General features: G+C 47.8%; 2 protein-coding genes across 2 annotated transcripts; one reads left to right on the forward strand and one right to left on the reverse strand.

The window, feature by feature from the left end:
• Window positions 1-4469: 4469 nt before the first annotated feature.
• On the forward strand, window positions 4470-6699 carry LOC125543850 (putative clathrin assembly protein At2g25430). Its single transcript, XM_048707335.1, has one exon. It carries the CDS (start codon window positions 4615-4617, stop codon window positions 6445-6447), a length of 1833 nt encoding a protein of 610 aa, XP_048563292.1. The 5' UTR covers window positions 4470-4614; the 3' UTR covers window positions 6448-6699.
• Window positions 6700-12911: 6212 nt separating this feature from the next.
• Window positions 12912-14434, reverse strand: LOC125532594 (BTB/POZ and MATH domain-containing protein 1-like). The gene is made up of 2 exons (XM_048696597.1): window positions 14398-14434; window positions 12912-13966 (listed from the first exon to the last, which is right to left on the reverse strand). Exons 1-2 carry the CDS (start codon window positions 14432-14434, stop codon window positions 12912-12914), a joined length of 1092 nt encoding a protein of 363 aa, XP_048552554.1.
• Window positions 14435-14834: the final 400 nt, after the last annotated feature.

Below are 14834 nucleotides of genomic sequence, written 5' to 3' on the forward strand. Positions count from 1 at the left end.
ACCATACTTATTGGACCCCCACCCTTTAAAGTAATTCTTAAACCTCTTAAGTTTGATATTTAAGATATCAATAGGGTCCGAGGAGTGCACTTTCCTCGACCAGATCCTACTCACAGTAGGAAGGAAATTTTCATCTTTAATCCAAGGAATGTTGAAACGAAACTCACGAGGCTTAGGAGCTTCACGCCCCTCTTCTCCATCAGAGAGAAGTAAAGGATTATGGTCTGAGATTTCCCGAACCAACTTCCTGACAGATGCCATAGGAAACAGATCCTCCCATCCTTCAGACATCAAGATGCGATCCAGTTTTTCCAGGGTAGGGTGAGCTTGGTTATTATACCAAGTGTATTTCCCCCCACTGATATAAATCTCTCTCAGGGCCAAGGCATTGATGATGGAATTGAATATGTCAGTAGCTCTATTATTCTGCATCTTTTTATTTTTCTCATCACCATGGCGCAAGACATTGAAATCACCCCCTACAATATAAGGCACAGTCATGCTACTACAACTAGCAGCCAGTTCTATTAGAAATTCCTCTTTAAACTCCTCATGGGCTGCCCCATAGACCACCAGCAGGCCCCAATCAGCTTTCTTCTTCTTATCGTGCAGGTTTAACTGCAAAACATATTTCCTTTTTGCACAGGAGGTGATTTCCATAGTATCTTGCCTCACTCCTCCTAAGATGCCACCAGACTTCCCCATAGATGGAATCCATTCCCAATGGAAAAGACCAAAAGGGTCAATTCTCCTAATGCATTTAGGAGTAAAATGTTCCTTCATAGTTTTTTGCAAACCAATAAAATCCAGAGAATGGTCACTAATCATGTCTGAGAGGCAGGCGGCCATTCCTTTCTTGCCTACCCCTCTACAGTTCCAAATGAGCCCTCTCATTTGGAACGTTTTTTATGAAAATAAGATCTAGTAGTCCTGTCAGGAGGCAATGCAGGACTACATCACACATCTTCAGAGGATACTGCCTTATTCTGGCTCCTATTCACAGGCCTAGAGAGCTTAACGGCAGATTTCTTTTTATGTCTCCTATTCTTCAGTTTACCAGAGGTTTTTTGTTCAAATACAGTTTCATCTTGGTCAAGCCAGGTCAAGTTAGCAGGAACGGATTTTCCTAGTCCATTGGTAACTAAAATATCATCCTCAATATCAGCATTATTGTCCCCAATATTCTTTTTACTATCTAGATTTTCTTTCACCCTATCCAGCTCTCTAAGCACATTCACACATGTAAAATCATTATCAGGTATTTTGACCCCCATACAAGTGGCTCTATACATTAATTCTTTATCAGAAAGAGCACCGGAAGAATTCTTGCAAGATATACTGATGTTACCTTCCAGGTTCTTCTTCTGAGCCAGGTTAATAGCTTTAGCTTCAATATGCTCCTGTCCCCCTTGTGTATTGCGCTTGCTGAATCTTAGTGCCACTTCAGGCGCAAGGGGAGGTGTGAGGATGATCTCATCGTTGTGATCAGAAAGAGGAAGCTGTACCATGTAGTCACTTGAGGTCTTCAGATCTGGGTATACGTCACCATTCACCTCCACAACCTGAGCAGAGTTAGCCCCAGTAACATCAAAAGACAACGAACGACGAGTTGCGGGTATATCATTTACCTGCACATCTTTAGGCTCAATTACATGTTCCAGCGGGGCCATATGTATATCAGTCTCCATAGCCACCATCCAGCGTGAGGTATCCAGAGTTGACTTCATCTAGCAGATCTAGTAAACTTAATCCGTCAAACCAACTTGACCAAAAGTTCTCTTCATCTTTTTCTTCCTTCTTCCTTCTTCCTTCTTTCTTTCTCTCCCTTTCACGTGGCCACCGACGACTCTCGCCACTAGATGATGTACATCAGCTAGCTAGGGCTTAGAACAGATGATCCGCAAAAGTAAATGGATAAGGCTCGTCGAGCGCGATGTACACATGCGAAGATGGAATCGAGAAAGTAGGTGAATTCGTACTTCACAGGCCATGGTTTGGACACCTGTTGTTCAGAATGAGTTCTTCGCATCTTCCTTCTCCTATTGGCACGATGGTGTGAGCCAAAACTCAAGAAATCACTGGAATCGGCATGGGCTACCATGTTTCTCTACATGTGATGTTTCTAGTCCATAGGATTTGACAGTTCATGCCGTTGCTCTGTTGGTGGTCGGCAACAACGGGTAGGGCGCCGTCGAGCCGTTGACGCTGAGAAGAAGCACCACAATGGTCAGAAACGTCTGGAAAGGCGAAAAAGGTAAAAAAAATGTTTGTCGTAATCTCGCTGGAGACATTGAGGAAGGGAGGTGTGGCTAAGGGGAGGCACTGTGGGCAGCGGGATGGGCCGGGGGGCGACTCTTGGTGAGGTGAGCGGCGGCGACAGTTGTCGTGGATAGCATGGTCGTCTCTCTACTTATCTTGAGAGATGCCCTTCTTCGGCCGAAGTATAGTCTAAAGGGTGTTTATGTAAAGGATGTGAACTTGTAAATTTAAGGAGCTAGACATTTAGTGTATCTCCCGGTTAAGTTAGGGTAGTCTTGGAGAGCACGTCACTGCATGATCTTTTCCACCTGCCGCTTTCTCCCGAAGCCTTATTGGAAGTTCGAGACCTGCAGTCCTTGTCCATCCACATGCGCCCATCCACGACTACCGCTGATGTTTGGCACTATACCTGGGGGCAAACAGAGTTCAAAGCGGCTGATTACTACAGATTCTGTTTTAGACTTGCCCCAAAGCACCCAACCTTCAGGTTGCTCTGGCGTTCCAAAAGCACCATGAAAATCAAAGTTTTCGGCTGGCTGCTCCTTCTCGATCGTTTGAACACAAGGAACATGCTGAAACGTCGTCATTACAACATTGGTGAAGTCTTTGACTGCCTTCTGTGTGGACAACATATTGAAGAAACCGTAGACCACATGATCTTTACCTGCCCCTTCAGTGAAGCTTGTTGGGAGAAACTTGGCATTGACTGGCCTGAGTTTGACTCCAGACTTGATCTGATTGCACAAATCAATGAGTCTGAGCATCGACCTCTCTTCATGGAAATTTTTCTCACAGCAGCATGGAGTTTGTGGAAAGATCGCAATAACAAACACTTCAGAGGGGTCGACCCCAGCACTGGCTCTTGGTTGACACGTTTCAAGAGAGATTTTGGCCTCCTCCAACACAGGGTAAAGGAGGCGCAGAGGACATTTGTAACTACTTTTTGTAACTCTCTTACCTAATTCCCTCCTTGTACCTTCTAGATAGTAACCTCTTTTTATTCCTCCACGACCCCCCCTCCATGTGATGGGGGTGTGGTCGAACACCCCTTGTAACACTACTGTAACTCACATGTAACCTTTTCAAAAGGTAGAAATATATACACACAGTAGGAGCCTCTCCTACTGTCTTACCCCTCAAAAAAAAGTTAGGGTTAATTCCCTTCAAATATAGCTTTTATGGCATCTGCCTGAGATGCTACAAGCTCTCATTTTTTCTTCCCGAGTGCCTCCTAGCACTGCCACATGTCAAGCAAAGATAGGTTTTCTTTTCTTCTTCTTGAGAAATAGGATTGGCCTATGTGGAGAGAGTGATTCATGCGGATCAAATCCAATCGATAAGAGAACCCCCAACTCCATTGCATTGTCGGAATACATGATTCATATTTGAAACATGTTGACCTTCATGTTTCTCTCGTGGTGTAATCCCCTCCTAAGAGTACTTTAAACACATACTCCCTCCGTTTCATATTACTTGTCGATGATTTAGTACATAGTTGTAATAAATCAGCGACGAGTAATATGAAATGGAAGGAGTACCTTGTAAATCACACTCAATTAATGCTTGAAATACATTTCCACCATCCGAAATATTGTATTTCGGCTCATTATTCTTTGATTGAAGAAACTGCACTGCAGCATGATGTCATCATCTTATTATTCTGTGATGTGAAGAAACAGACGTTACTGCAGCTAGCATATTTTCACCAGGTTATTATACTCTTTGAACGAATCGTACGGCAGCATATTCTCATTGGCAAATCCCACGGTATACTCAAGAGAGGCATGGCCTTTCGTAATATGAGATGACTATATCCCATCTAGATGTGATTTAGCAAATCTGTATGTAGTAATAAAAATGCATCAAGACGTACTACTAACTCCTAGCGGGCGGACCGAAACTCGCCGCCCAAATGGAAGATATGGATATTTCGATGCTGGTTCAACCGGGGCGTTCTGATCCCATTTTCCTTAGCATGAAAGCTACCGGATTTTCCCAGAAACGAAATCTCGTCTGTGTGCCGCATTCTCCGGTCCGCCCGAAGGAAACGCAACGACGCACTCCATTTTTCCAGAAAGAAACGCGCAGCAGCAGAAGAATCAACGCACCGCACCGCAGTCCCTCCCCCTCGTAGACTCCGCGGCCGGGTCCCCCACGTCAGCCGCCGCCGGCAGCCATTGACTGGCCCTCCGACCCCTCAATCCGCCGAATCCCAGCCGTCCGCGCACCCCCACCGCTCCTCCTAAAACCGCGTCCTCGTCTTGCTCCGTCCCTGACTCCGCCCCCCTCAAGAACCCCGCCGATCGACCGTCTTCTTGAATCTTGGATTCTTGATCGCGAGCTCTCCGGCCGGCCATGTCGATCCGGAAGGCGCTGGGCGCGGTCAAGGACCAGGCGACCATCGGCATCGCCAAGGTGTCCAGCGCGGTGGCGCCGGACCTGGACGTGGCGATCGTGCGCGCCACGGCGCACGACGACGGCCCCCCCGACGAGCGCCACGTGCAGGAGGTGCTCCGCCTCACCTCCGGCTCGTCCAGGATCCACGTCGCCGCCTGCGTCGCCACCGTGTCGCGCCGCCTCGCCAGGACCCGCGACTACGTCGTCGCCGCCAAGTGCCTCGCGCTGCTCCACCGCCTCGTGGCCGACGGCGACCCGCACTTCCGCCACGAGCTCGTCCGCCCCGCCGTCTCGATGGGTCGACGTGGTGGTGGGGCGCCCGTGCTCGCGGCGCTCTCCGACTTCCGCGACGAGGCGCACTCCGCGTCCTGGGACCACTCCGCCTTCGTGCGCGCCTACGCGCTCTACCTCGACGACCGCGTCCGCTTCCTCCTCGCCCTCCTCCCCGCGCCCCGCACCGTGCGCTTCGCCGACGACGGGTACGGGTACGGTGGCCGCGCCGGGGGCGCCTCGCCGCCTCCGGACATGACGGTCTCGGTCCACGACATGGACGTCGAGGGGCTGCTGGCGCGCGGGCAACAGCTGCGGCAGCTCATCGACCGCTTCCTCGCCTGCCGCCCCACCGGAGCCGCCAGGCGCAGCCGCGTCGTGCTCGCCACGCTCTGGCCCGTCGTCAAAGAGAGCGCCAGGCTCTACGAGGACGTGGCCGTCGTGCTCGCCGTCCTGCTCGACCGCTTCTTCGACATGGAGTACCCCGACTGCGTCAAGGCCTTCGAGGCGCACGTCAGCACCGCCAGGCTCGTCGACGACCTCCTCGCCTTCTACTCGTGGTGCGACGACGCCGGCGTGGCGCGGTCCTCCGACCTCCCGGAGGTCAAGCGCATCGACGACAAGCTCCTCGAGACGCTCGAGCAGTTCGTGCGTGAGCGCGGCAGGGCAGTTCAGAACTCGCCGCCGCCGCGACAGCTTCAGCACGCTGTTCAAGAAGCTTCCCCGAGCGAGGACGAACACCACCAAGCAGAGTACGACATGAACGGCATCAAGGCGCTCCCGGCCCCAGAGCATGTCAAGGCTGCGACGGTGGCGAGGCCCGAGCCGGCGAAAGCTAGCGCCGCGCCGGTGTCCAGGGCACCCGATCAGACTACTGACCTGGTGGACCTCAGGGAGTCCGTGGCAGGAGCCGACGAGCAGGGGAACAAGCTGGCGCTCGCGCTCTTCTCGGAGCAGCCACAGTCCGCGAACAGCAGCTGGGTCGCGTTCCCGTCCGATGACAGCGCCCCCAAGGCGACGACGACCTCCGCGTGGCAGACGCCGGCGGCCGAGCCGGGGAAGGCCGACTGGGAGCTGGCCCTGGTGGAGACGGCGAGCAACCTGTCGCGCCAAACCGCAGCGCTGGGCGGCGGCATGGACCCGCTCCTCCTGCACGGGATGTACGACCAGGGCGCCGTCCGGCACCACGCGCGCGCGCAGGCCGCGTCCGGGAGCGCGAGCAGCGTGGCGCTCCCGGGCGCGCCCGCCGCACACAACATCCTGGCGCTCCCGGGCCCCGACGGCGCGGTCGGCGGCGACCCGTTCGCGGCCTCGCTGTCCGTGCCGCCGCCGTCCTACGTGCAGATGGCGGAGATGGAGCGGAAGCAGGAGCTGCTGGCGCAGGAGCAGAGGATGTGGGCGCAGTACCGGCAGGGCGGCCTCAACGGGCTCGCCGTCGGCGGCGGCGGAAGCGCGTTCGCGTCGAGCACCTCGGTGCCGATGCCCATGGCCTACCACGGAGCCGGCGGGTACTACTACTAGCTCCAGTCCTCGAGCTAAGCGGCCTCTGCTCATTCCCCCGTCGAGCTTTTATATGTGAATAATACTCTGGACTCTGATGGTGATTTGCTATGAAAATTTTTGTAACGCGAACTGATTTGATCCTGCTCGATCGCTGAGGTTACCATGGCGATTGAGAATTTGAGATTGATTGTGAAAAATACTTATACGACGCAGTAGTAAACTACTGATAAGAAATCAGTTCTTCCCCCCTTGAGATTGATTGATTGTTCATTCATCCTTGATGTTTGGAGTTTGCTGGCGTACGAAATTTTCATGCCAATTTGTCACTGTCGTGATAGTGATAGAGTGTGATGTACGTATATGATGGTGATTTTGGTTTGGTACATGCTAAAACTGAAAGGTATATTGAAATCCAGCTGGGGGCTAGCATCAAAAGCCCCAGAATATGTAATGTCATACCTCCTCTGTTGAATGTTTCTTCACATCACAGAATAATAAGATGATGCTTCAATCAAAGAACAATAGGAGTAAGCTGAAATGCAATATTTTGGATGGCAGAAATATATTTCAAGCATTAGTTCTGATAGTGTTTCCCCCCCACATTCCCATTAATTGACTGTGATTTACAAGGTACGTATATGTTTATAGCACTAACTCTGACTTGGTTTATTGGTCCCCTTTGTAATTTGTGCCAAAATTTAATCAAATATTTAACTAAAAAATGATAATGCATGTCAACAAAAATTATATCGTTGGATTCGTATTTAAATATAACGGATAATGATATAATTTTTTGTGACATGCATGAATATTTTATTAGTTAAATTTATGGCCAAAATTTGACACAAAATGCAATGAAGACCAATAGACCAGGACGAAGGTAGTCCTCTAGAGAGTCTCTGGTTCGTACGAAAAATGGTTCGCACTCACTACAATAAAGTTAATCTTTCTAGATTTTAGGAGGGGATTACAAGATGGGAGAAGCATGGAGGTCGACCAGCTTCAAATATGAGTATATTTGAGAGGATTTTTTTACGTTTAGGGAATTAACCCTAACTCGAAGATCCATTAAACGTCTAACTCCTTAAAATTACAAGTTCACACCCTTTACAAAAACACCCTTCAAACTATATTTAGGCCAAAGAAGGGCATCTCAAGATATGTTGTCCACGGCAAGTGCCGCCGCCGCTCACCTCGTTGGCGGCTGCCCACCGTCCCACCCCGCTGCCCGTGGTGCCTCCCCCCAGCCACACCTCCCTCCCTCAATGTCTCGGGCAAGATTATGACAAACATTTTTTTAAACTTTTTCGTCTTCCCAAAAGTTTCTGACCACGTTGGCGCTTCTTGTCAGCATCGACGGTTCGGCGGTGCTCCTCCCCATCGTCGCCGACCACCAGCAGAGCAGCGAAAGAGCTGACAATGTCCTATGGAGGAGAAACATCACGTGTAGAGAAACATGGTAGCCGGCGCCGATTCCATTGATTTGTTGAGTTTCGACCACACCATCATGCCACTAGGACAAGGGAGATGTGAAGAACTCATTCTGAAGAACAAGTGTCCAAACCATGGCCCTATCCATTTACTTTTCCGGATCACCTATCCTAGGCCCGATCTGGCTGACGTACATCCACTAGTGGCGAGAGTCGTCTTTGGCCGCGTGAAAGGGAGAAATAGAAAGAAGGAGGAAGAAGGAAGAAGAACATGAAGAGAACTTTTGGTCGAGTTGGTTTGATGGATTAAGTTTCCCGGATCTGCTAGATGAAGAAACGTTTAATCCCTTAAAATAAATTAAATTACAGGATTGTAGGACAGGAGATCTGCCGAAAATGCTTTTACAATATCAGAAGGCAGAGGTGCATCGAACAAGGCAACATGCCAGAATGAAAAGGCTTTGTTTATGCATGGCGTGTATACATCACTACTAGAAAAATGGCTATAAATAAAATAGATACTAATAGCGCACCTGACATGTGGTGCGTCACTACAATATAGCAGTGGCGCACCATGTGCAGATGCGCCATTAGTGTGGAAGACACTAATGGCGCCACTAGTAACAATTTTTTTTCATTTTTCCAAATGTACTAATGGCGCATTATGTAAACAGTGCGCCATTACTAAGTTTTTTCCCCTAGCTAATGGTGCACCGCCAGGGGGTGCGCCATTAGTAATCTTCCCCCTAGCTAATTCACCCGATCCCTTCGTCCCTCCCTCCACTCCCCCCTCGCTCCGACGACCCCCGCGCCCCGCCTCGCCGTCTCGGTCCTCGCCGCTGACCCACTGCGCCGCCGCCCCGCCTCGCCGTCTCGGTCCTCGCCGCTGACCCACTACGCTGCCGCCCCACCTACTGTGCCGCCGCCCGGTCTCCTCCGCCCGTAAGCCCCCCTCCTCCTCTGCCCGTCCATCGCCTTCGGCCTCCTGCCCCACCCGCCGCCGCCCCACCCGCTGCTACGCCGCCATCGCCGTCGTCCTTGACCTCCTCTCCCCTCCTCTGAAGAAGCACTGAATTTTTGGCCCTTCTCTCTCTCACGCTCGCTCGGCCCCTCTGTTAGGTTTCCCCCCACCCCACCCAAGCGCGCCGCCGGCTGTCTCCCTCCTCCAACTCCGACCCCTCCACGCCTCGCCGCCGACGCCGCCGTCCCCCGACTCCGCCCCGCCCTCACCGCCTGACGCCGGTGAGTTCCTCGTCTCTCTGTCTCCTCTCTCGTGTGTACTGCTCTAGTGTGAACTACTAGGTTGGATTGGTGGCTGCCAGTGAAACAACTTTGTATGGTGCTGGCAATGTTGTTGGTACTGTCAATGCTTAGTGTGATTTTGTTGGTACAGCCAATGATCCTGCTAGTGTGAATTGGCTGCTGCTGCTAGTTCGATTGCCTGATGTGCTTCTGTATGGTGCGTGGTAGATAGTGGCTACTGTGACATTAGATTAGGAATTTTTGGACGACGACATAAATGAATTTTTGGTCTAACACCAAGATCTCCTACTCCTGATCAATTGAACGAAACCCACTGTTGACTGTACCAATTGAACAAAGCTGCAGGGTACATTATGTTAAAGATTTCATACTTTAGTGATTTTTAGGAAGAGCACTTAAAAAATTTAGTCAACATTGATTTCCTACTTTAGTAAAAAATTATTTGAATTAGTTTTAGTGCAACAGAGGCAACTCAGAGTTTGAAAATGGCATTAAAGGAATTTGTTTTTGGGGTAAATTCTATTATGAAATAATTCCTACTGTTATTTAAAATATAAATGAAATGATTTGGAACACCAAGCAAGAGTTATGTTTCAAGTTGCCGAACCTTTTCATATAAGTTTGCAGAAGATTTAATTGATCATACAGAAAATGAAAAACCAAGGTCATACCGATCCTAGTTGGTATTATTTTTCATGGCTAGAAGATATATTTTTGTACCCCGAGTGAAGGGAAGGAGTTTGCTGGGTTTTGTCTCCGACCATCGTGTCGTAATGATTTTGCAGGTACCCCGAGAGGGCCTTGAGTTTGTCGGAATGTCGATTAACTTCCGTTCCGGCAAATTCGGGTACTCCATATGTCCTATTTTCAGCAAAGGTCATGCTGAAATTTTTCGTGAATTTTAGCATGACTTTGCTAAAAATAGGACATATGTGGTACTTGCGACAAATGCATGGGCTGGGGTATCTTAGTACTTAATTAAGTAGGATCAACTGCCTCTTGTGTTATACATATAGAAGTGTGATATCAACTCATAGTTATTACTAATGTCAGTTGCTCGTCATCGATAAACCCTAATCTGGAAGAGGAACCACTCATCCTATGTAGTTTTGAATTATGAATGTAGGAAATGTCGTCATCGGACGACGAAAGTCTCCCGGGGGAATGCGGCTGGTGCCACGACGATCGAGGTCTGTGCGACATGCCTCACCTGGATGATGATCGGCGCTTCAGCATTAAGCTCGAGGAGACCTTCGAAGTTGAAACGATACGCAACGACGACAATTGTTTTTTTCATAATTAAGCATGACTTCAACTATTTCAACGTGTAATTTTCATCTTTTACAATTCGAGTATAACTTAGCCCATGCCATGCAAGACGCTATATCTTGGAGAGGATGAATTTTGAAGACCATGAAATTTCTGAAACAAAAAAAATTCACCTAAGGACTCATCACGATGTGGACTTTGAAGTAAATCTGAGAGCGTAACCCATTTTGGTTGCAAAAATTGGGAAGCATTTTGCAAGATGTATGGTTTTGATGAGGGTATGCTTATCACCATGGATCTTGGTAATCCTGACATCGACCAAGACAATATGGACATTTGGGTCCTTGTTGATACGCCTCCAGTTCTACCGCTATGTGAGTTTCTCAAACATAGTTATTAGCTAATTTATATTGTTTATTTCAAAATAGTTGACAGCTTATTTCCATTGACAGCTTATTTTTATTGTTTAAAGAATGTCCGGGAGATGGTAGACAAAACCCACTACACCGATGGCTCCGAATTAACAACTTACAAGGAGAAAAATCATCTAGTCAGATTTTGTACTGACATTGAGAATTACAATATCCACAATCAAACTCCTCAACATTATGGTCAATACGTGCCACTTGTGCATGTGTTCAACTACGGTAACTACCATGGAGATACCCTGGTAAGATTTTTACTATTACGACATCCGTGCATCTTTTGCATACTTCTAAAACTAGTACATCATTGCTAACTATGAAGTTATTACCATGTTTTTCAACAGATAATCCCAGAGAATTGTGTGCCTCATTTGATGTATCAGAAAGGTAGTCTTAATGTTTTGAACATACAGCCAGGTCATCCTACGAATCTCAACTGTCCATACGAGATTTCTAAAAGAAGTGGAGACATGAAAATCAAAGGATGGAAAAAAATGTATGGACAGTCGTAAGGAGGTTCTTGGAAGCAAAAGGAAGAGAAGCGCAAGAATTGGAGACAGGATGTTCTCCATTCTCCATAATGGAGAGTCAGGGTCTATATTGTTTTATGCTATTTTACCTTAAATAGGGTATTTAGGCCCTGCATAATACTGATGATCATGTGCTAAGAACAATTAAGTAGGGTTGGTTCGATGACTATCAGGATGATGATCGTATGACTTGTTATTAATAACGAGTAGAAGTTGTATGATGATGATTAGTAGGACTTGTTAGGATTAGTATTACTTCCGACAAACTCGCTACTCGCGGTCTCGAGACTTGTAATGTTCTATCTTTGTTCGGTCTTTTGAATTCAGAAACTAATATGATGAATTGTATTCGAAGACTAATTTTCTATTGTATTCGATGAATCTCCTCTTGCTGTGTGATGCTGTCTATATTCTGTCCAATAATATATTTTGTAACCTGTGCAAAAATCAAAAAAGTAAAAAAACACTAATATTCATACTAATGGCGCATCACCCCACAGTGCGCCATTAGTATGCCAAAGCACATGGGTAAATATGCCCCCTGGGAGGCATACTAATAGCGCATATTAGTCTATACTAATGATGCACGGCGTGGTGCGCCATTAGTATATAATACTAGTGGCGCACCTGTGGTGCGCCATTAGTATATAATACTAGTGGCGCACCAGTATAGCGCCATTAGTAGGCAAAGCTGATACGCCACTAGTAGGCCTTTTCCTAATAATGCGCTGCACATCATGCCCTGACTAAATGCGTAAATGCGAATAGAAGTGCATCGGCTACATGCAAATGGCGGGAGAAGAGGCGATGTCACACGGATTAAGACCCCCTGTGATCGTGAAGGCTTGTTTTGTTCGGTTCCTAGATTAGATTCAAGGAAGTGATACAAATATTTTAAGTGGTTTCTGTTTGGATGTATGCATGCATCCCGCGCGAGAGATATTGGAGCATGGGGATGTTCCAGTTTCTTTGGAGATGAAAGGATATTATTTTCGTTGGAGCAGTACATATTACAAAGTTGTGGTGAAAAGTCTTGAAAGAACAATTAGTCACAAATTGCTTTAAATAGCTTTCTATTTTCCATCTATGAGTAGACTTTGTTTTCTTAATACAAATTGATATGCAATTCCGTGAGCTTTGGAGAAAAAAATTACATTGATGGCATAAGCGATTATTTACAAAATATATTATACATTTTCATCTATGAGGATAACTATTTATTAGTAGCAATTTTTTTCTTTAAAATGCAACTACGTCTTACTTAGTGAGAAAAAAAATCCTCTAACAAACTAGAAATCATATCCAGTATAGGAATTTAGCAACCACAAAGCAACAATAAATTAACCCCCCTCGACACACCTTTTCATAGGAAAACAATGATTCTTGTACTACGTAAAATACTTGTCAAACGCAAGAAAACCATAGTTCTCGTCAAACCACAAATAGAATCCCGGGTGCCAATGCACCAATGTAAAAGACAAAAGAAAACACAAATGTGAAATAGTCTAATATGTAATGTTCCAGCACTATTGTTCTAATTAAAGTCTAAACTCACCAACAAAATTCTATGAAATCTGTGCCTTAGCCTGATGATGTCGTGGGCTTCTTCGAATCGATTTTGAAACAAGAGGTTTCTTCGATTTTTTCTCTTTTGCAACAAAGTCAATGCACTTGTCCTTCAACTCGAGGCAATTGTACATGTCAGCACAAGCTTGAATATCTGTAACTGTATCCATTGACACATTATCCCATAACTTTTGGACGCACATAAGCTTTAGCCGGTCAAGTGCGTACCGATCTGCGGCGGCAAGTAAGTCAAACAATACCTCATTGGAATTGGATGTGTTATCCTCTGTAGTAGTAGTAGGAAACTCATCCGTGTATATGAACCGAAGCATACGTTTGAATGTTGAAGGTGTGATATCGTGTAGTGTGATGGATGCCATTGTAGCTTCGGCCATGGACCCAAAAAGCTCTGCCTTGAAGACGGGTGAGCGGGCTGCAAGAATCGCTCGGTTCACGGGGAATGTCTCACCGTGGACGGTAAACGACACGTCGGTCCCATATGCGTGAGCGTGATCCAGTAAGCAGCCGAGATGGTTCTTGATGTCGGATGGCGGCACGGTGACAACAGGGGTAGTATCACGCGTGACCATGATGGTGCATACGAACGTGACGTGCCCGTCAATAAGATAGGTTTCCTCTAGGTCCTTTCTTGGCACAAACCGATTCCATCCCCAGTCGTCGAGGTGGTCAGGGGCGCCCATGATTGTGAAGTCATGAAGGTAAGTTTTCAGTCGTATTTCTGATGGCTTGTCATCTCTATCCTTTATGAAGGCGATGAAGGTTGCGCGTACGCTTTCGGAATCGCTCATGTGCTTAAGGTAGATGGAAACATAATTCCCCATGTCATCCTTGGAGTACCCTACCGGTCCGCGCGGGTAGCAGTCGATCCTCCATAGGTGTTGGCCGACGGTGAGGAGCTCAGAGCAGACGACCTCGTCGATGCCAAGGTTCTTGACTTGCTCGTAGTCTACCCTGAAGTGGATGGAAGCAGAATCCACACAAGTGGTGGTCGTCGACGCCGGCAGTACCGGAGTTCGGGTGATTCCTTTGCTCACTGTATGATCAGATCAAACAAGAGTTAAATACACCGGTTCTCAAACCGGGAGATCAAAAGAAAAGTATACACAGTAGACGATCCAAACGAGAGGGCACCCACTGGCTGGCTAGTCTCCGGAGTTGGCGGCGGCGATCGGTGGTTCCGGCCCCGTCACGGTCCTTGCCGGAGCCGTCGTACACCAGATGTGCGGTCGCCTGCTCGCTTCTCGTGGGTCTCCTGGATGCCTAGGGTTCGATCTACTACCGTCCCCAACGCATTGCGCTTTTTCTCCAGAATCCTATTGGGCCTGCTGTTATTTAGTACCATGCGATCAGACTATTTATCGTTAAGATTCTTTGGGTTTTTTTTAACATAAGATTCTTTGGGTTTGTTCCCATGTATATCTCTTGTATGTAGTATCGACCATGTATATATAGGACATACACTACCAGAATAAATGACGCTGCCGACGGCCCCCGTCGACATAGATGGAGATACGCCGATGGCCGGGGAAAAGCCGTAGGCGTACAGAAGCCATCGGCAAAACTTCGTCTATGCCGACGGGCACCGTCGGCATAGATTAGCCGCCGGCATCTCCCCCACTATACCTACGGGGACCGTCGGCATATATACGCTGTCGGCACACATATGGGCCCGCCGACCCAGGACCGGATGGGGAGTTGACGCTGTCACCACTATGCCAACGGCCCTGACGGATGCCGTCGGCATAGTTAGTACACTTTTTTTAGTTGTCAGAAAACACGTGTGCTATCTACGCCGACGGCCTGGCCGTCGGCATATCTGTGGTCTATATATGCCGACGGCCAAACCGTCGGCATATATGTTTAAATCTAATTTATATAGACTTAAACATACAGAAATTATA

Source organism: Triticum urartu, chromosome 1 (assembly GCF_003073215.2).
Source record: "Triticum urartu cultivar G1812 chromosome 1, Tu2.1, whole genome shotgun sequence".
In the NCBI taxonomy this organism is placed as follows: domain Eukaryota; kingdom Viridiplantae; phylum Streptophyta; class Magnoliopsida; order Poales; family Poaceae; genus Triticum; species Triticum urartu.

Coding starts and splice junctions, on each gene's coding strand:
- LOC125543850 (XM_048707335.1), top strand. CDS start 4,615: ATGTCGATCCGGAAGGCGCTGGGCGCGGTCAAGGACCAGGCGACCATC.
- LOC125532594 (XM_048696597.1), bottom strand. CDS start 14,434: ATGTCGACGGGGGCCGTCGGCAGCGTCATTTATTCTG. Junction 13,967..14,397: donor CGGCAGCGTCATTTATTCTG/GTAGTGTATGTC, acceptor CTGATCATACAG/TGAGCAAAGGAATCACCCGA.